Source organism: Callithrix jacchus, chromosome 18 (assembly GCF_049354715.1).
Source record: "Callithrix jacchus isolate 240 chromosome 18, calJac240_pri, whole genome shotgun sequence".
NCBI classification, from domain to species: domain Eukaryota; kingdom Metazoa; phylum Chordata; class Mammalia; order Primates; family Cebidae; genus Callithrix; species Callithrix jacchus.
Window position 1 is genome coordinate 34,808,038 of NC_133519.1, and position 21,472 is coordinate 34,829,509.

General features: G+C 42.8%; 2 protein-coding genes across 7 annotated transcripts in view; one reads left to right on the forward strand and one right to left on the reverse strand.

Moving 5' to 3' along the window:
* Positions 1-4,177, forward strand: part of CD247 (CD247 molecule) — an 85,034-nt gene extending 80,857 nt beyond the window's left edge. For both annotated transcript variants that reach the window (XM_008985093.5, XM_008985094.5), the window contains exons 6-8: positions 859-915; positions 1,829-1,870; positions 3,063-4,177. In XM_008985093.5, coding sequence (XP_008983341.1) covers positions 859-915; positions 1,829-1,870; positions 3,063-3,128 — 165 coding nt within the window. In that variant the 3' untranslated portion in view covers positions 3,129-4,177. The remainder of the gene's footprint in view (positions 1-858; positions 916-1,828; positions 1,871-3,062) is intronic.
* Positions 4,178-16,045: 11,868 nt separating this feature from the next.
* POU2F1 (POU class 2 homeobox 1) overlaps positions 16,046-21,472 on the reverse strand; it is a 181,033-nt gene continuing 175,606 nt past the window's right edge. For 4 of the 5 annotated variants that reach the window (XM_002760427.7, XM_078356356.1, XM_035279386.3 and 1 more), the window contains 3 exons: positions 19,356-19,701; positions 18,556-18,644; positions 16,182-16,655 (listed from right to left, as the gene is read on the reverse strand). In XM_002760427.7, coding sequence (XP_002760473.4) covers positions 16,345-16,655; positions 18,556-18,644; positions 19,356-19,701 — 746 coding nt within the window. In that variant the 3' untranslated portion in view covers positions 16,182-16,344. Of the gene's footprint in view, positions 16,130-16,181; positions 16,656-18,555; positions 18,645-19,355; positions 19,702-21,472 lie in introns of those variants that run through there. The other variant, XR_615275.5, reaches the window with a different exon arrangement.

The window sequence follows — 21,472 nt, forward strand, 5'->3', positions numbered from 1 at the left end:
CGCCGGAAGAGGGCTCTGGAGGAAGGGCGCCAGAGGAGGGAAAGGAAGGGCTCCGGAGGAAGGGCCAGAGGAGGGCTGCGGAGGAAGGCGTTGCTCCACACTCCGTGGTCTAGGTCTGTCCAGACCGTCCGTTCCTGGGGGGAGTAATGTCTCATTTCTTGCGGCTTGCAGCAGTATCTGCTTCTAGAAAGGCTCCTTAGCTAAAAAGTGCCCAGTGATCTCCCTCCCCAACCCCTGCTACTGGCATTCCCGGGTCAATCAGCCTGGAGCGTAGGGGGACACAGCAAGGTCAAGCTGGGCAAGAGCGAGGGGTTGGTCCCTTGGAGGGTCTCCTGTCCTTGGTGCTTAAGTCTTCTGAGTGTCCCCCCTTATTGGAAGGTCAACCTCACCCTCCTGGGTGTGCCCCTGATTGTTGACCTGGGTTGCCTTGCAGGGGACCCTTGCAGTCTCCCGTGAGGAGGGGGGGTTGATCCACAGCCGGTGAGTTTGGCTGTGTAGAGACAACTTGCTCAGATCAATGATGCTGGGGCTCCAGGTGAGCCCTTGTTTTGTCCAGTCTCCGTGTCTTTGTCTAGAACTCCACATCCTATCTTTCTGAGCCTAACCTGAGCTCCTCAGCTCAGTGCAGAGGGCTAGCAGCGCAGAGACTCCAAAGGGGGGAGGACGAGGTGGGTGGACTGGAGCTGGTTGTGGGCAGAGAAGTTTGTGTGCATCAGGTTTGGAGCCTTGATTGTGGGAGCTCTCCCTCCCTGCCACTGCTGCCGACTTGGGGATCAAGAAGCTTCCTCTTGTAGGGGAGCTTGCTGCTTTCTGCATTAGTTGGTGAAAATCAGTGCCCCATGCCCTCTTCTTCCTCAGGCACTGCAGAAAGATAAGATGGCAGAGGCCTACAGTGAGATCGGGATGAAAGGCGAGGTGAGTGCTGTTGTTTCCTAATTCCCAAGGAAGTTCTTCATGGTCCTCCAGACACTGCTGCTGCAGGCCTCCTTTCCCACCCACTTCTCATCCCAGCTGCAAATGCCCAAGTGGTGGCCATCAGTGAAGGCGAACCTGGCTGTCACCCAGTCAGAACGTAAGAAACCAAGGAAGGGCTGATGCTCTTTGAGGACTGAAAACCAAATAGAGATTCTGTGACAGCCTCAGCTTTGCAAAAGCAGGTCTGTTTTAATAACAGGAAGCACCAGGTGCTTACTACGTGTGGCCGTGCTCCGTGCTCAGGACCACGGGTCCCAGGGCAACATGAAAACATGGGACCCCTTCTTCACCAACAATTAAGAATTTCAGAATGGCGAGAGTGAAGCATTGATCCCTTCAGAGCAGGGGTTCTCCGTAGTTTTATTTAATTCCCATAGTAACCCAATGAGAATCATGTGCCCTTCGAGGAGGCACACGGAGATGAAGTGACTTACCCAAGGTCTTACAGCTGGTAAACAGGGGAGCGTGATTGAACTGACTGTGCCAGAGCTCGTAACTGGTCAAAACAGTGGTTGTCAGTTAGCAGAAATGACTAGACAAGAACTTTAAGAGCTGAAGAGAGTCCATTTATCCAAGCAGGCAGTGGGCAACATAGGTCCTGCGGGCCCTAGACCTTAGGAATCTGCTGGCTGTGAGGATCTGAGTGGGGTGGAGCAAACCTGCCAGGCCTCACTTTACGCAGCAGAGATGAGGGTCTGACCAGTGGCCCGAGGATCTGTCTCTCCCAGGGGCAGGGGTGATGCTGGGAGACAGTTATCTCAGACTTCCTGGGTACCTTGGGAGGAGCCCTTGAGCAGAAATGCCACTATTGACTGCCTGACTTTCTCATCCTTTTCTCATTTCACTCCCAAAGAACCAGCGCCGGAGGGGCAAGGGGCACGATGGCCTTTACCAGGTAGGAGCTGCCGGTGTCCCTTCCGGGGAAGGGGCACCATGATCAAGGCCCCCACACTTTGCCAGCTCTTGCCAGCAGCTGGGCAGGGCAAGCTCAGGGCACCCATTCAGGCCAGTGGCAATGCCACTGCCAATAAGTCTCTAGAGCACAGCTGGGACTCAGCCATTCAATCAAATTACTTGGTTCAATCAAATTACATGCATTGTTTGGCCATGGCAGACACAGCAGCAGCTGTCCAGAGGTGCGAGGCCCCCTGGCAGGTGGAGGTGGAGGCAAAGGACCACACGAGTGATGATCCTGCCTTTTTGGGTCCTTGCAGAACCCTTGCTCTGTGTCATTTCCTTAGACCTACAAAGATGAGAGGATGGCTGGGAAGACTGAAGGAAAAAAGAAATGGCAACTTCAAAAAGAAAACGTTATGTAGTTTAGGTGCCTGGTTTTTGCAAATCAGTGCAAGTAATTATGCAAACTAAGCAGTCAACCTACTTCTCTAAAGTATGATCCCCGCAGGTTCTCATTTCTCTCCTTCTGGCTTCCATGGGCTGTCATAGCTTGCTCTTCTGACTCCAGTGTCAGGATGCCCAGCTTGTCTGAGTTGAGCGGTATCGAAAGGGCCCCAGGAACTTACCTGTGTGTGGCTGCTGTTGATCCGTCTCCTTCCTGGCCCCTGGACCAGGGAGACAGGAATTCCAGCAGGTCTGGGGCCAGCCTTGTGGGCCTGTTCCTGACCAAAAGAACACTGGGATAGCTGGACCTGGGAAGGAGCCCTCCTCTCCCTGTGACAAGTCCAGGTTTCCTTTGGGCCCAGCTATCAGGGACAGCAGATGCTCTGGAGCAGACCCGGGCCCTTCCCCTGATTCCTGCCCAGCACAGAAGGTGGGGGACTCCTCTCTCTTAGGTGTGACATGAACTTGGCAGGGCCCAAGCCACTGTAAGGCACAGAATTTGAGGAGCTAAAAAGAGGGGTGAGAACTGAGCTGGAAAGGAGCTGCAGCAAAGCCATTTCCAGCAAGGCACAGAACCCACCTCTCGAAGCTGTCGCAGCCAAGGCTCCCGCCAGTGGGGTTGGTGGGACTCTTCCTGGTCCTCCGGAGGCTGGGTGGGTGGCCACGGGGCTGTGCTGCAGATACCTGTTGGCCTCTGCCCACTGAGGCTGCTGACCCACTCTTCTTTTCTGATTTGCTTTCTCCAGGGACTCAGTACAGCCACCAAGGATACCTACGACGCCCTTCACATGCAGGCCCTGCCCCCTCGCTAACAGCCAGAGTATTTCACCACTGAAAGGCCAGACCTGCAGATTCCCAGATTATGAGACACAGGATAAAGCATTTACAACCCGGTTCACTCATCTCAGCCATGAAAGTATTCCTCTTTATGTGCAGGATGCTTTGGTCATATTCAGCTCCAAAACATCACACAGACTGCTGTCCCCGCACTCTTTAAGGGAATGTGTGCCCCAGGGCTCACAGCCCTGGCCTTGGGCCTGATTTGCCAGTGGTGCAGGCAGACCTGTCTCCTGGCAGCTACGTGTTCTCCCTGGGAGGCGGGCATGCTGTCTCTCACAGCTAAGTTGAGTCTGTTTTGTAAAATCCCCAGAGAAACCACAGATGCTAGCACTTGCCCTACCTAATATCTGTATCATCTTGTCAATGTTTGAGTGGCTTCACCCTGGCTGTAAATTTGGCTTCTGTTATCACCACCTCCTTTCAAGGTAACTGTACTGGGTCATGTTGCACCTCCCTCCCTGGTGAGAGGGCCAGGCAGTGGGGTGGACAGGAAGAGAGCCTAGGTCAGGTGCAGCCAGGGAGCTGCAGGGGCATGGGAAGGTGGGCAGGCAGGGGAGGTTCAGCTAGGGCCTGCGAGGGCAGCAGGGTGGGGGGTCTCCCTGCCTGGGGCCTCTGTGCCACACCATTGAACTGCCACGTGCTATGGGGGCTGGAAGATGAACAAGACTGACCTTGCTGAGCTGTGCACAAAGTGGTATAGAGAACAGTTTGGTTCCACGGTGTGAACAAGGTGCCTGAGAGCAAGAGAAGGCCCTTGATTCACCTCAGGCTTTTGGTAAATGACAAAACCATCATCGCGAAGGCCTCGCAGGAAGACCTGGCACCATGGGACCTGTAACTGCCCCGCAGACAGTGGCAGGACAGGAAAAACCCCAGAGTACTGGGACACTGCTGTGTCATTACAGGTCACAGGCCATGGATGAAAAACGCTCTCTGCTCTGCCTTTTTTCTACTGTTTTAATTTATACTGGCATGCTAAAGCCTTCCTGTCTTGCATAATAAATAAATGCTTCAGTGGAAATGCAGCTTTACAAGCTTTATTTCAGCAGTCAAGCTTGTAATGGCAATTTAGTCATCAATCAGCAGGCTGCCCTTGGGGGAAGAGAGGAGCAGAACCACTGATTCTTGGGAAAGAACAGGACAGTTCCTGGGAACCAGCACGTGAGCGCAGGTGCATCCTTGGAGGCAGCGTCACACAGCGCAAGTGAGCTGGGCATCCAGGCTGGGTAGCTGCGCCTTAGAGTGGGGCTCCGTGCAATACAATGTGTCAGTACTGGCCCAGGCTTGTGCCAGAACCAGAGAGGGCTATGGGAAAGGAGCCCCGCAGCACGGTGCCAGCTTGTAGGGTGCAGGAAAACAAGCAGGAGAGGCCAGCCTGGCAGTCAGGCGTGAGAATAGGCAGCACGTGAGCAGAGGGTGTCTGGGAGTTATGCACAGCAGTTGACGCCACAGTGTGAAATGTCTCCGTGCACAAGGTGAGGAAGGGATGGAGAACAAAAGTCAGTTTCCCTCACAAAAGGTGAGGAAGCCTGAAGGGTAAAAGGCAGGGTGTGGTGGGGCAGGAACCAAGCTTGTGGTGATTCTGGGGTTCCTGAGAGCACTTGGAAAAAATAATTTGGGAGCTGAATTATGCGAAGAGTCTGAGAATGTGTGTGTGAAGCATCCAGAATACCAACACGGCAACTTCAAAGAAACTCCAACAATGTCAAAACACTTGGAAAATGGTTTAATGATGTTTTACAACAGAAAGGAACTGTACAGTTACAGTAAGTTTAATATATATAAAAAATTACAGCAGACAAATGCATCTACACAAAATCTACCATTTCATTCTGATTCACTGTCACCTACACAATCTCTCCCAAGCCTACAGCCCCTGCAGGCAGCCCTAGGAGGGGAATCATCTAAAGGGCACTTTGAGAGAGACAGCACCGCTCATATTCCCCGCCACCTCCTCAAGCCTCAGGAGGCATCAGCTAATTCCCCAAAATGTAAAGTTGCCTGTGTTTCAGGTTTTCAAAACCAAGAAAACATGTTTCCCAGGGGCACAGATAACAAGGTCCAGCACACCAAGTTATCAGCTGATTCTTAGAAAATATTCCTATCAGAGGGGAAATATTTGGCTAACAGGCGCTCTGGGCCAGTATGGCTACACAATAGCCACCCAGAGTGCAGAGTTATCTAAGAGAAATGTAGAAGGACTCCCAACAAACCACCTCAGAATTGTCACTGCCTCATTAAAGCTGCTGGACAATTTCGGAAAGAATCATTTACACCACATCTTAAGTTTCCACAAAGAAGAACTCAAACTCACATTTTAAAGTACATAAAACAAAAAGTTCTCGGAGGCCAAGGGGCCACTTCCCCTTGTTCCCTTCCCTTGACAACAGTGGACAAACACCCCTGAATTAATAATTAAGACAAAAAAGGAAGAAAAGAAAAAGTTAAGATATTAAAACAAAACATCTTTAGAAAGACACGATCACTGTCTCTTTAAAAGAAAACAAAATCCCCGTTGGGAACGAACAGTAATGAGGAATATGCAATCTAAATTGACACCTGGTGGGAGATTATTACTGAATATTATGTACACTCAGAACTGTTTCATTTTCTTTTTCATGAACACCTAGGCAGTGAAAACTGTTATGTTAATACATACATAGACACACCCAAAACATACAAAAATACTATTTCAAACTACTAAGAATAGGACAGGTTCAATTATTTTCATGCTACGACTTTAAGAGCATTACACTGAAACAAGAAGTTAAACGACATTTTTTTTTAATATCCCAGAAATATACCAAAATATACATCTAAGCTTTGGAATTACTGAGGTTAGACTAATGCAAGTGCTGGGTAATCGTACTTAATACACAAGTCTAAGGTTCTGCAGGAAAGAAATTATCTTTGGTATCTGCATCAGGCTAATATTATTAACATTTGGATTTTGCTTTGGGATAGAGCTTGTATGACCCAAGAACCAAGTACCCCCCTCCCCCAATCAACTGAGATTAAAAAGATCCATGTAAAAAGTTCCTTCATTTGCAACCCCCCCTCCCCCCAAGTTTAAAAAGTCACAGGCATCTACCTAGCACAAAAGGTGTGAAGTACAATGCATAGTTGCACAGTGGTGCTGCAAAAAGGAAACAAAACAAGGGAAATGAAAAGCTTGCTAATCGTTCTGCATGTTTTCTCACAGGACAGCCACTTCCAAGCAGTTCCAGTAAAGGAAAAGAGAAAAAAGGCTCAGAAGGGCACCTTGGCGTGCATTCGCCCAGCCCCAGAGGTTAAAGCACCCAGCAGAGCAGCCAATCGTGCACCAGTGTCTTCAACGTCCCCCACTCTGTGGAGTCCTCGGGCCAGTCCAGCAGTTCCCACCCTCCTGAGGCCCTGTGTTAAGTCCCCATAGTGACCCCGTTGGTGTAGGGTGGATGATGGTGGTGATGGGATTTTTTGACTTTTGTTTTGGAAAATTTGAAATGCCAATTTGTTTCAGGGCATGCTCACAAGTTTTCGAGGGCCAAAGCTAGGGGCATGCACCTGTGAGGACTCTGGAAGGTGGAAAACAGCTTGCCTGCCCTTTCTGATCCGGTCAGAGGGCGCCCACCTTCCCTGGCCTCACTCTTCCAACTGCCAGGACACCACAGACTGGACTGATGCTGAAGACTTCCCTTTTCTTTGGTTCTTTTGTTTGTTTTGAGTTTATACAATCATTAAGAAATCTTTGGTTTTGGCTGGAAATTTTAAAAACAAAACAAAACAAAACAAAACAAAGAAACCACCCTCCCCTGGCTTATAGCAGCAGTATCATGACCTGGCTAAGCTTTTTGTCAGCATGAGGGGTGGGAATTGAAGGTTGGGAACTACATTCAAAGAAAAGGTGAAAGGGCTGGGGATGCAGCTTCTAGAGAGCCCATTGGATACAAGATTGTCAAATAATATTAATAATAAACTTAAATATTTGGATATTTTTGGTCATGTCAAAGGAAAAAAAATGAAATGTGTATGCAGCAGTCAGTTTAAAGGAGCCTTTGGTGTCTTCCCTTCTACCCAAAGTCCTGAAAAGAAACAGAACCCTGAGGCCTCAGAGGAGAAGGGGTTGGCCTCTACCCCACCAAGGAAAAGGCAAGTATGGAAGTTGACGTGTGGCCAGCTGTCAGAAACGCAGGGTGGGGTAGGGGTGTGGATAGCTGGCCAGCCCCTAAAGGCAGGGTGGCCGGGAAAGCGGATGTTAAGAGACCTGTGAAGACCCCTTGCAACAAAAAGGAACAGAAGATTGCAATTTGCCCTCAGTTTGCAGTAGCTCTTAAGCAGCGACATTCAGAAGCTTCAGGGGGGTCCCACCCTAGGCTACAGGTCCCATGATGCTATAGGCCAGAGTTTAACATGACTGAGAGGAGGGAGGGCAGACTTGGCAACTCTGTAGGGTTTCAAGAAAGTCAAAGCAAGTCACTCGGTCACGAGTTAGAAATGAGGTATACAACAGCTCCTGGACTTCCGGTGGGTGGAAAAGCCCACGCTTACTTACCTAGCCTTCACTATGACCACAGATGAGGGGACGGAAGGACAGACTAATGTGGGAGGAGAGCTTTTCCTGCAGAGTGAGACCTCCTGTGGACTGAGCAATGCACATGTGCCCATGTACGCAGAGGTAAGAAGCTGGAAATCTTTCTTTCCCTGGCCTGCCCTTAGGGAAGATACACCATTTCTGTTGTCAAAAGCCAATGTTATTATGCTCCCTGCACCAACCTATCCTGTTTTTGCCAACTGTTTGCAGTTTTAAACACATCCAGGCTGGCACTAGTCCACTCTACTCTTAGAAAGTGTGTGCCTTCTGCACACTCATGCAGGAATGGAACCCCTCACTGCCTACAACTACAGCTTTTGTAGCAGACACCGTCATTTGAGCTTCTGAAAGTGCATTTCTTTTCTTCCTGGTTTTAGACCATGAGACTCATTAAGGCTGGGTGGGAGCACAGTCTTTTCTCTGCTTGGCTCTGTCCTTTTTCATTTGAAAGAGATCCCAATCTTAAGAAACTCAGCACTGTATCCAGCTGTCTGCCTGCAGACTTTGGGATATAATGTTTGAGAACTCAATGCTGCTGCCAATTGATGAAAGAAGCCTTAAGCTGCTCTTGTGAGGCTGTGGCTAATTTACAGAATGATGAACAAGTAAACCAAGAAAACATGGGAAAACTTTGCAGCAGACCTTAACATTTTTTAACGTAAATTAGTTTTGGGGTGTTAACTTTCTGACAATGTCCTGGGTTTAAACCAGAAGGTGGCACTGGGTGGTGGAGCCCTGTGCAGGGTGGGTAGATTCAGGAAAACAGAAACAATCATAAATCACGTCTTCCCTCCCAGACCCAAGGGACCTTTGATTCTGTGCTCAAAGTAGTGTTCCATTACATACAACTTGTTTCCCCAGAACTTCTGTTTCAAGTGCTCTAACCTTCAACATCCCTATTACCTACTTATAAATCTATGTAGCACTTTGAAAAGTCATACAATATTAATACCACCTTTACATAATGTCAGAACAATAAGATTATTAGAGTAAAGCTTTTATGAAGTTCTGCAACCTGATTATTTTTAATGCAATATTCAGAGAGCAATCTATTTCTTTACCCTCTCCCCCTTTCTGTGTCCTATCAATAGTACACTGAAACAATGAACTACTTGACTCTCTAGAGCCCATATATAAAAACATTCTGGAACAAAACATTTACAGAGAGTAAGGAAAGATCTGTTGGTTTTCCACATAATCCTGTTCTTGAAAATTCTTATCTTTTACAGGAGACAGATGGAGATAGCAAATCTAAATATTGTCTGAACTCATATAGGCTGTATTGGTTCTATTTATTAAGTATTAGATAAAGGGAAGTAATGAAAAAATCCTACCCCTGTCTTTTGCCCTCCCCAAATTTCTCAGCAATGCCAAGAACATCACTGCTACACTGAGCAACTATCCATCTTTAAAGAGCCAGCAGAGCAAAACAAAATAAATCTCTTTTCCAAAGCCAGGATAACCAAGAAGACTTCCTTCACAAAGCAGGGGACTGGGAAAAGGGGAAAGGGGAAGGAAAGAGATAAAGTAAAGCTTTTCCAAATTTTGGCTTTTTGCTCCTATTCCCTCTGTCTGTTCTGAAAACTTAAGGATAAGCAATGACATTAGCAGTGTCTTTGGTATCTAAACCAAATCCCACTTAAGTTCTGTGAGATCATTTATGTAAAAAAATAGCCTTTCTGGAAATACAGTCTACATGGGAACTCAGGGAGCCAAGAAAGTTTGTTCCACAATATGGGCAGAAAGGGCTTGTAATTTTTCCTAAGCCAGCATCATTTCTCATTCATGTCTCCACCAAGAATAATTCTCTCCTCAATCCCACTAAGCAATCCTTGAGGGTCACACTTTGTATCACAGGGGTGAGGTGGGCAGGTTAGCTTTCAACTTCTTGGTTTGCTTTTTTCCTGTTTGTGTTTTTGGTCTACACAGAACTAGCCTTGGTACGAGAAAAGTAAGTAAGGTTTTAAAATGTTGTGTTACTAGCACAACATTCAATAACCTGACAGAGTACCGGTAACACAAAGAACCTGTTTCACTTTAACTTGCCTAGATTTAAGACACATTAATCACTCACCTCTTTGCTCCAAATTTAATTGGTGCATGTCTATTTCTGCCTCTATTTCTCAACTGCGTATCCAGGCATTCACACATTCATCCTTTGCCTATGCTTTTGCTATGTACAGAGGTAACAAATCATTAGGAGAGGTTGGCAGGGTCTAGGGGGCATGGGCAACCACAGGAAGGGATGTAAATGCACCCTCAGGTTCCCTGAACCTACTGGATATCCCATATGTTACCTGCATGCCACCACACACTGCTGCAGATCAGACCACAGAGAGGCCAAAGCCAATCACAGGGAAAATCAAGTTTCCTTTGGCAAGACAGATATAAGAAAAAACAAACACACACACGAGCAACATTTTCCTTCTAACATAATCAACTTCTCCTCTTCCCCCACCCAACCCTCCCTAACCCTATAAATTGTAACCTATAAACAGGATCCCAAATACATACAGCATCAATCATGTTTATCAATTGTAATAAACATTAGTTCAACTAAATGCTACAGCTAGAATTACTTCCACTATTTATAAAGTTTTTTCTTTTATTTGGTTTTTAGTTTAAAACCAGTTTTGCAACAATGCTAAGCTATTCTGAGGTATTTTATGAAGGTGCCAGAAGCTAGCTGTTACCCAAATTAAGGTACCACCATTCAACAAGAGAAAGAAGGGAAGGAAAGGAGATCCAGATTACATAACCAACACAAAATTCACTCACGTTTACTGGTTTTAGCAAAGGCCAAGAGTAGAAGGGCCAAAACAAGAAACTACTTAAAGAATAAGGAGAGTTAGAAGAAACTACAAAAAAAATTTAAAAAGCTACAGTTCAAAAACCATATAGAAAACTGGGTACAAACTGGACAATTCTGAGAAAAAACATATTCCCTGCCCTCCCACCCAGTGGGATCCTTTAAAATACCTTACTGGAAATCTCAGGGGTGTCCTATTTAATGTCTTTGAATGAAGAAATAGATGATTAGCCTTTATGATGAAGGCAATTTATCCTATTCCTGTCGAAGATTACATTTGTATTGTGTACACCATCCATGCAAACCTATAGCTGATCTTAGTTATTCTTCTTACAGAAACAGCAAAGAAGGATTTTTTTCCCTTCTCAAAAGTGAAGGTAAATGCTAAGAAAGATTTACCATTTTATAAAGTGTCATTCTCAAAATGCTAGAAAACTGAAAATGAGTCCAACAGCCAGGGCTATGAACAGCATCACACATTAAATGCTTTTCACACACACTCACATAAACGTGAACTCATATCCATTACGAGCGAATTAACCCATTGTCTTGTCTATTTTGGAAAATTTTAAATTTTGGGTCTTTAGTATTTTTTTCCATTAGTATTAGTCATCTTTTAATGTTTTCAACTCTAATAAACAGGATTTGAAGAATAAAAAACCTTAAATTCATCAAGTTGAGATGCTGATTTAATGAGAAAACACTTGGCCAAGTTCTCCAAATGAATTGTTGGGGGCCCTTCCTCAAACTGCAGACTGGTCTTTGGAAGGCTTCCCAAGAACCAGGCCAGAGCCAGCGGTCAGCACAACGTCCCTGCCTCCTCCTTGCTACCACACCCTACACTCAGTGATAGGGTAAGTCAGTGATACTACTGACTTCTCCCTGGCAGGGCTTTTCCCTTCTTGGGAAGAAACAAAAGCAAGAGGTTTCTCTGTCTTTCTATCTCAATGACCTTATCTTTCTTCTTGGTCAAAAATGTTTCGTGAGGATGACCTGGTTTGGGAACAGCTTTAGACTACGGACAGAGAGCTCTGTAAGCCAACCATTTATTCTACACTAATTGCAATGTATAATACCAGGATTTATCACTTAAAAAATTGACATGAGGACAGGGCGGTGGCTCACACCTGTAACCCCAGCACTTTGGGAGGCCAAGGCCCGTGGATCACCTGAGGTCAGGAGTTTAAAATCAGCCTGGCCAACATGGTGAAACCCGTCTCTAGTAAAAATACAAAAATTAGCTGGGCACGGTGGTGGCCACCTGTAATCTCAGCTACTCGGGAGGCTGAGGTAGGAGAATCGCTTGAACCCAGGAGGTGGAGGCTGCAGTGAGCTGAGATTGTGCCATTGCACTCCAGCCTGGGAAACAGAGTGAGACTCCGTCTCGAAAAATAAATAAATAAATAAATAAAATAAAAATTGACATGAATTCCCTATACTTGCCAATGTATCCAACTTTCCCAGCAAGTGAAAAAGGAAACTGTTTAATGTTAAAGATTGGGCTGAATTTAAATATTGTGTTAAGCAAACATCTGTGCTTCTGGATAATACAGACAAGGTTTCCCTTATCTTTCCAAATAAATGAGGGATAATGGAAGAAAGTAACATTAAAGAGGTATAGTTGTGCTTTTTTCCCCAACAATGAATGAGAGATGTAAAACAAATTGGCAAGATAATCTCACTAAGAATCTTTAATTTTATCTTCCCTTTTTTAAAACAAAAAAGATTGATTTCTTATAATGCTAGCATGAAGTATAAATAGGTATAGTTCTATACAAGATCAAAGTTGCATTCCTTTGGTTCCATTTCTCGAGTAACAAGCTGAATAAATTGGAATAGTACTCATGTTTCTGATAACAAATGAAAGGATGTGTATATTTTATCAGTTAATGGATATACACAATGTTTTTCTTAATTTTAAAATGCTGCCTAGAACTTCAGAAACACTGAAACTAATACAGCACTCAACTTATTCCTTAGAACAATATACTAATATTGTTCCTATGAGAAGCCCTTTTTTAGGTCTTTCTGCTCTGTTCTTCAGATGTATACAGGATATAAATAAAGTTTATGACCAAATTGCACCACTTGTGATAAGCAGGATTCACACAATTACATTCACCACTCCTTAGAGAGGACCCATTACCATGGGCATATATAGTATTCACTATAAATGCATTTAGAATTAGTCTTTGGCTTAGTATGTGCTAACCAAATTCAGAAATATAAAATAAAATTTGCATAAACATTAAAGGGAAAAAAATCAGAATGATACAATGAATTGTGATGACCTATCTGGCTTTCTTCTTTGAAATGCAGATACTCCACCAAACACCTCTTTTTGGTCAAATGGCCCCTGGCCCCCTTTAGTTTCCAGGCTCTCCTGTGAAGGATGGCCAAAAGTTCAGTTTGAGTACCTTAGCCTAGAAGATAGTTCATTCAATTCCAAATGCATTTCTTGACATGATTAAAAAAAATAAAAAAGAAAACACGAAGTGAAAAATGACTAAGGTGTTCATGAAGCAATATGATCAGTAGAATATCTAGGGATGGTGGACAGGGAGTTGATTTTAAACTAAACACCAACCAAAAACCTATATATATTAGTGTTGCATGTGTACATGTGTAAATGTACCTTTCATTTCACTTATTTTTAAATAAGTAAAAGAGATAAAATTTTACTTTTATCTAAAGATTTCTCTTTGCCTAAAGATTATTTCTCCTTTTAAACAGATCTTTTACGCTGGTCTACCATCATCAAGTGCTTCACATAAAAAAAGCAGAATCCCCTAATCCCAAATTGAGTAGAAAATACAGACAAGGCAGGGAATAAAAGACCATTGTATTGACATTTAAAACTTGGTATCTTTTCTAATATTGAAGTCTGTTGGTGAATTTTGTTTGGGGAAGAGATCATTTTCTAAACTATATGTGGGGGAAAAAACCCAAATAGCCTTTCCTTGCCCTTTCTCTTAACTCACTGAGCTTGAGTCCCTTGGGACTCCACACTTCCTTTGGTAGCAATTTTGAGAAATTAATGCTATAACTTCTAATCCAGTATAGTGGGTATCAGCAATTCCCTCCCTGAATCCTTCTAAGTTTCACCACTCCCAAGGGAGGGACTCATTACTATGGGCAGCTACAGCATTGCTGATAGCCCTCAAATCATTTGCACAGACTAAATGTCAAGTCAGGATAGAAGATTAAATTTAACTACAACAGAGAAAAACTACATGGAGAGGGAGAGGAGAGAAATTAGTAACTGACATTGTCATTCTATTTACACACCAACCTAATAAACTAAACATCAAGTGTTAATGTCTGCCCAGAGGATATTACAATTTACCAACATAAAAGATTAAAAACAAGCAGCAACTTTTATATAAAATTAACAAAGACAAATGAAAAAGAAATTGTCAGTAGCATCTATCTCCTCGATGTGTCTGAACTGCACGTTATAAACTAGTCCATTAGTACAGCAGCTTGCTAAAAATTGACTTTGGTTCAAGCTTAGTTAAAAAACAAAATAAAACATAAAAAACACACAACACAAAAGGGTGAATGGATATTTGTTAGTTTCCCTGCTTGCAGTTCACTGATTTTGGAAGGATTTTAGGGAAGGTGAAGGGTAACAGGAGGAAATTTAGGGGTGGTAATTAAATACTTTGTGAAATAAAACAAGATAGAAAAAATACTAAAAAAAATTTAAAGGGGACTAAAATGTTTCTGACCTTTTAACAGAATGTCTCCCACTTGAATCACACACCAAGTACACATTGTGTCTGTATTTACTGCCTTTCTGGACAATGGTAAAGAGAGACAAATACACAGAATCCAAGCTCCCCTGTAAACACAAACAAAGCCATCAGAACAAAAATCACCTGTAAGTTCTCTCTACATCCCCAGCTTGAAAGGGAGAAAAAGTGCAGTCTTGGGACCACCAGAGATTTAAGCAAGCCCCCCAGACACCAAATGGGAACCTTTATCTCCAATAAGAAGGGGAACTTAGATGAACTGCACGGCAGTGATCCAGTCTTTTGGAATTTTTTTTTTTTTTGGTACAGATGGCATAATAACAGTACACTGACAAAGAGGGGAATTTAATCCCTAAGTTACCCTTATTCCTCTTTATCCACTTTCACAAGCTCTTCCTTTTCAATGGGCTCATTTATATAGTCTAGAAATACCCTGAAAGTAATTACAGGAGCTAATCACTTTCTACTTTGAATAAAGAGATGTGTATTGCCATTTAGCCCTACCTAGCAGGAGCATCACGAACAAACCAAGGAGACACTTAAGGTGTGTGCAAAGTTCCTGCTCAAAGTCCTTCTTCAAAGGTTCTACAGATCCCAGCCTGGCTAGTAAGTGCCTCCTTTAGTTAGAGAACCAAGAGGAATCTTAGGGTTAGAGGAATTTATAAGCCATCCAGTGGAAAGGAAGTCTGTGGCTCTCTAGAGGAAAAAGTGGTAACTTTTGACTCTTCTCATCACACCTCTTTTGTATATATTATTGATGGAAAATAAGTTTAGTTGAATTCCTTTAGAAAATAAAAGAAGGGAAAAGTTTCCCAATTTCAATAAATCAGTTTTTGTCTTGGCCAAGTTAAAGAAAGTTTGGATAAAAACTTCCACAAAATGGAACAAACAAACAAACACACCAACAGTAGGAGCATTTTTTCAGGAGATAAGAAATCAGGAGAACCACCAAGTCAGGTGTCTGCAGTAGTCTTTGCTCTTCGGAACCAAATCCTGCCCTGCAACATGTACAGCTGTTCCCATTGAAAGTAGCAGAAAGCAGCACTGTTGCACCACAGGATCTGGGCCTCAGGGTCATTCAATGATTTGGGGGTGAGTGAGAGCTACAGTTCAGCAGGAATTTCTTCCTACACAAAAGTGCTCCAAAGGCACCACCTGATGTGGGGAGGGGAAGGGGCGTGTGTGGAATGGGAGTGTTTGCACACACTGCCTTCAGCTTCTGCACCAAGCCTCTTGCATAAGTGGCAAAAGAAAATAATTTTCTAGCACCTCTGTAAGAGTCATCAAGGATAAGGAAACCAGCAAGAACATTCCCCGAAGTTAAGAACAGAAGTCTCCCCTTACCCTAAAACCCTCCCTCCCCACAGTGTGGGAGCTCACTGAAATAGGATCCAGGAGCGAGAGATAATAAACATGTCCAAACTATATATATATATATATATATATATATACACATACATACATATACATATATATATATATATATGAAACAATAACAACAACAATAATAGAGATACAGTAATACAGGCCTGCCTAAATTGTACCAGTTAAGAAAGGAACCCCCAACACAATTGATACGATTATAAACACCTTGTTATGACTTAATGGCCTGTACAACAGACCCATAAAAATGATTTTTTTTTAAGAAAAAAAGAAATTTAGACAAACAAGAAATCCCCTTCCTATACTGGAATTGGTAACTCACCTTAACTTGTCATCATGACTGCTGGAAATGATAAGTAGTCCTTTCACTTATTTTTGTTTGTTTTTGATTTTTTGTTTCTTTTTTTTTTTTTTTTTAATTTTTGGTTAGAAAGTTCTCCAATCCATGAAGCAATCCTGAAAAGACAGTGTTTTATTACAAAATTAGGCAAATGTCCCATCTCCATCCTTTCTTTTTTTTCTGGTATGTGTTTTATTTTTCTCCCTTCTCTCCTTTGCCCTCACAACACGGTGAGAGGAAGCCAATCACATTTTTCAGTTTATTAACCTGGCTGGCAGTCCAATCACACTGCAGAGTGAAAAAGGCTTCTGGCAGCCCAGCTCCACCCAGCTCACTGTGCCTTGGAGGCGGTGGTGGTGGTTGATGCAGCCCCGCTGGCAGAAGCCACTGTGAAGAGAGAGTTCTGGATGGACTCAGCGGAGGTGGAGGTGGCGTGAAGGCTGGCTACAGGTGCAGAGTTCCCTGCAGAGGCTGCGGCAGCAGAGACCAAGCTAACAGGGTTGCTGGTGAGCAGAGAGAGGTTCTGAGGGTTCAGGAACAGAGGGGCAGTCACAATGTTGGGGGCTCCTCCTGCATTGGCAAATACCAGGTTCCCAGTTGCATCGAGCGATGTTATTGGAAGAGAGCCACCAGAAGCAAGAGCTACAGACAAAACACCAAACAACAGGCAGGAATGAGAACATTAATATCATCCTGGGGAAGCCAAATAACACATCAAAAGTCTATCACACTCGCTAGGGAAAAAGTATAGCCTTTCACTGAAGTTCTTCCTCAATCACAGTGCTATACTGATAACCAACTGTACTTTATAACTTTGAAGAGCCTAAAAGACTGAAATGTCTAATTTAATGAGCACAAGCAGGGGTAGAACACAGAATTAATACCTGTCTACTGAATTAGAGTCATGTTTCCATCTTGAAATCTCAAGTTTATTTCATTTACCTAGACATATTTGATAAATCCAAAAATGTTGTCTTTATTTTTAACTACCTCCTTCCAATTTTAAACTACCTCTGTTCAAAAGACAAACTAGCTAAAGGGACTAAAGCATTAAAAATAGGAGGTAAATGGTGTGTGCATTACAGCCTGAGGCCCGCCTCCTGTTTGATCAGTGGTGGCATTAGATTCTTATAGGAGCACCATCTGAGGTGGAAACAATGTTAGCCAGAAACCATCCCCCTGCACTGTGGCTGTGGAAAAATTGTCTTCCACAAATCCGGTCCCTGATGCCAAAAAGGTTGAGGACCACTCTTCATATTATGATATATAAGATGCAAACCATCTTGTAAAAAGGCTTTAGTTTTAAAATAAAGTATATATCACCAAATAAAATAAAAGGTATAATTTCTCACTTCCTGAGGCTAAACATTTGATTTCTATGACTTGTACAAAGGAGAATGATGAATCTATGGTAGGAGGATATCAGACGTAATGATGTAGGTGGCCCATGTAAGTGATCTAAAGCTAGGATGTGCTTTAATAGGTGAGAAGTTTTCTCTGATGCTGTTGCTTCCCCAAAGAAGGCATCATCAGCATTTTATTTAGAATAATTGAGACTATCATTTAACATCTCATCCTGCTGTCCCGCAACATTCCTAAATCTCCCCATCCATATAACCTCATTCCAACATGTAGATTTGAGGGATTTTCTAATGGCATTGCACAGTTGGTTGATTTCTTACACAATACACAGCTGAAGGGAATGCCTCTGACTTTGGCCATGCTCATACAAATAGTACAGAACAGTGAGACTTAGTGCAGCTTGAACTTCTTCTGAGATTTCAAACTTAGGGTCACAGACCAGTTCCAGATCTTTTCAGAGTGTCAATCATGCCCTGGGAAATTTATGTGGCCTTTGTAGTATCCCCACAGCACAGAAACATTCAATAAAGCAGAAGAAAAAGTGATTTACCACAAATTCCCTTGCAAAAAAAAAAAAAAAAAAAGATTATATAACGAAAGCTTTTGAGCTAACCAATTCAGGTATGATTTAGTCAATCAGAAAGTCCGTATAATGTTAGGTAATCAAGGCCATGGTTTGGTTCTGTCTGTAATTTGACATTCGCTATAGTACACTGTTAGAGATATCACCTGTGAAATGCTAACCTTAATTTAGGTTGGCTAATTATTTTCTGGCCCTGAAAACTCTCATTTATGCACAAGACACTTTAATTTTCTTTTTTTTTTTTTTTTTAAGAAACAGGGTCTCACTGGGTTGCCCAAGCTGCAGTACAAGGCTATTCGCAGGCAACATCCCAGCACACTGCAGCCTTAAACTTACGGCCTTGAGTGATCCTCCTGCCTCAGCCTCTCATCAAAACTATTACAATTTTAAGAAAAAAAATTCTATAATTAATTAGTGATATCTCTCAAATTGTCTCCCTGAATCACATAACAGTAAACATTTTTAGACAGAAAGCTCAGGTACTAAATAAGGGAAACCCTTCATCCTCTAGCAAAGCAGACTTCCTCCATCTCTCTCTCTCTCTCTCACACACACATACACGCATGCCACCAAAGTAAGCAAAAAGCTTCTACTGACCTTGAATAGTTGCCAGTGTACTGTTGCTCATTAGAGCTGGGCTGAGAGCACCGCTCAGGGTCCCTGGATTCAGACTGAGTAAGGCACCTCTGCAAGTCCAAAAGAGGAGTCACTTTATTACCATGCAGATGGAGGTCTCATTTTGACAACACACCAAAAAGAACTTACAAAGGGAAAATCCAACTGGGGAAATAGATGAAAATATTTATTTTTCTTTACTCTTCTACGGTTTGGTTAGTGCTTCTCAGTTATTGTTTTCCTTGATGCTTACTCATAAATATGAGGTTATGATCAGCACAAAATGTAAGACTTTTAAAGTCATTTTGAATGACTTACTTCTTTTTTCCAAAATGAAAGAAACATTCTAGAGAAAAAGATATATTTACAAGGTAATTCTTATGTTTGACAATAACAGTATAAAATTGAGACTCTCATTACTACATCTCTTATCTATGCCTGAGAATTAGGAAGTAGGCAGTTGAGAGAGCGTAATGGGGAAAATAAGAGTCAAGAATTCTGGGCTTTCTTCCTGGCCCTGGCACCGAGGTAATCAATGACCTGGTATTTGGAGTCTTTCTCTGGAAACAAAGTTACGACTACTCCCTTTCCCAGGGTGTTAAGAAACTTAAACTCAACTATAATCAAGGTCCTTGTATGATCACAAAACAGTCCATTTCAAAGAGATTACTGCTTTAAAGATATTTTCCCCCCATTTAAGTCAGGTGATGCAAAGTCTCCCCTACAGGGAATTCCAGGGATGACCTCCTCCTCAGATGTGAATAGATGAGAAAGCGCCTTACCCAGCCGCAAACTGTGAGGGTGCCATCAGGCCTGGGTTTAGTCCTGCAGCAGCTGCCATGGCAGCAAGACTAGCATTTGCTGGCAATTGTGCAGCTCCTTGAAGGGCAGCAGCTGCTGCTGTTTGCAAACCTGATGCTGTCACCATCACTTGGCTGGTCCCAAGAGGGGAGGACAAAGGAGTGGAGGTGGTCTGTGTTGTGCTGGTCTCACTGGCACTAGATGCCTCGGAGGTGGAGGCCGAGGCAGAAGGGGAGGGACTCAGAGAGGGGGATGTGACTGCTGAGGAAGCCGGAGGTGCTGTGGAAATCACGGTTGCCGTATTGTTGGAGGTGGTGTCTGAAGTGCCTGAAAAGACCAGATTAGAAGATGACCTTTTGTAAATGGTTTTGGAAGAATGGTGGGTTTACTCAGCCAAACTCTATAATCAATGGAATAATTAACCTACCACCTCGTAAATTTGCCCTTTAATAATTTTACTGGGCTGTTTCAAAGAGCCCAGTAGTTTAGTGCTTCTATGAAAATTACAACAACAAACATTTTAGAATCACAGCTATGAACCCTACTTTAAGAGATATGAGCAATCAAAGTAACAGAAAAGTTTTCCAATGCCTATTTCCTATTCAAGAAACAAAAGAAAGAATCACTGAAGCTCTAATTATGGAATACGATTTCTCTGGGGAAGAAAAAAGAAACAAGAAGAAAACCTTCTGTAAAGCTCTTTTTCATTCAGAAATCTCCTTAGTGGTCTCTTCAGAAAAATCAAAACAAGAAGAAAAACAGAAAGTTATGTGCTTTTCTAAGAATTCAGTATCAACAACATTGTATAAAAATGACTATGTGCCTTCTCTATGATATGCAAACAAGTAACTATTGTGTAATAAAATTAGCTCTCAAAAAGTCCACTGTGGTAAAAAAAAAAAAAAATACAATGATATTATGAATCTCATGAAAGCTAGCATAAAAATGAAGATGTAAGAAATTATTATATGTAGGCCAGGCATGGTGGCTCATGCCTGTAATCCCAGAACTTTGGAAGGCTGAGGCAGACAGATCACAAGGTCAAGAGATCGAGACCATCTGGCCAACATGGTGAAACCCCGTCTCTACTAAAAGTACAAAAATTAGCTCGACATGGTGGTGGGCACCTGTAGACCCAGCTACTTGGGAGGCTGACACAGAATTGCTTGAACCTGGGAGGTGGAGGTTGCAGTGAGCCGAGATCACGCCACTGCACTCCTGCCTGGGCAAGACTCCATCTCAAAATAAATAAATAAATAAATAAAAGAAATTAGCATTGTGAGGTCTTAGAAAAAGAGTGCCTGAATATGCCTTTGGTTTAAGGAGAATGAACATTTGGATATAAATGACTAACTTACATTAAATATATCATTCTAAACACTAAAACACATTTGCTTGGATTATTTAATGTTTGAGATCAGTGATGTCTAACAGAAATTCAAGACATATGTAATTTAAAAATTTCTAGTAGCTCCACTTAAAATAGTAAGAAAAGGCCGGATATAGTGGCTTACGCCTGTGATCCCAGTATTTTGGGAGGCCAAGGCAGGTGGATCATTTGAGGTCAGGAGTTCAAAACCAGCCTGGCCAACATGGTGAAACCCCGTCTCTATTAAAAATACAAAAATTAGCCAGGCGTGGTGGTGGGCACCTGCAATTCCAGTTACTCAGGAGGCTGGGGCAGGAAAACTGCTTGAGCCCAAGGGGGAGAGGTTGCAGTGAGCTGAGATCATGTCCTTGCACTCCATCCTAGGCAACAGAGACTCTGCCTCAAAAAAAAAAATAGTAAGAAAAATGTAAAATTAATTTCAGTTATATATTATATTTAACCTAATGTACCCAAAATATTAGCATTTCAAGATGAAGTCAATATTTCAATATTGATGGATACTAAATAGGTCTGCTTATAAAAAAGAAAAAGAGAAAAAATAAAAATTTAAATATTGACTTATTTTGCCATTTTCCTTTCTGAGTCTGAAAATGGTATCTTATTTTATGATTATAGTACACCTAAAGTTGAACTAGCCACACTTTTAATGTTCAAAAGCCATATGTGGCTGGTGGATGCCACATCGGATACCACAGGTCTCAAATATGT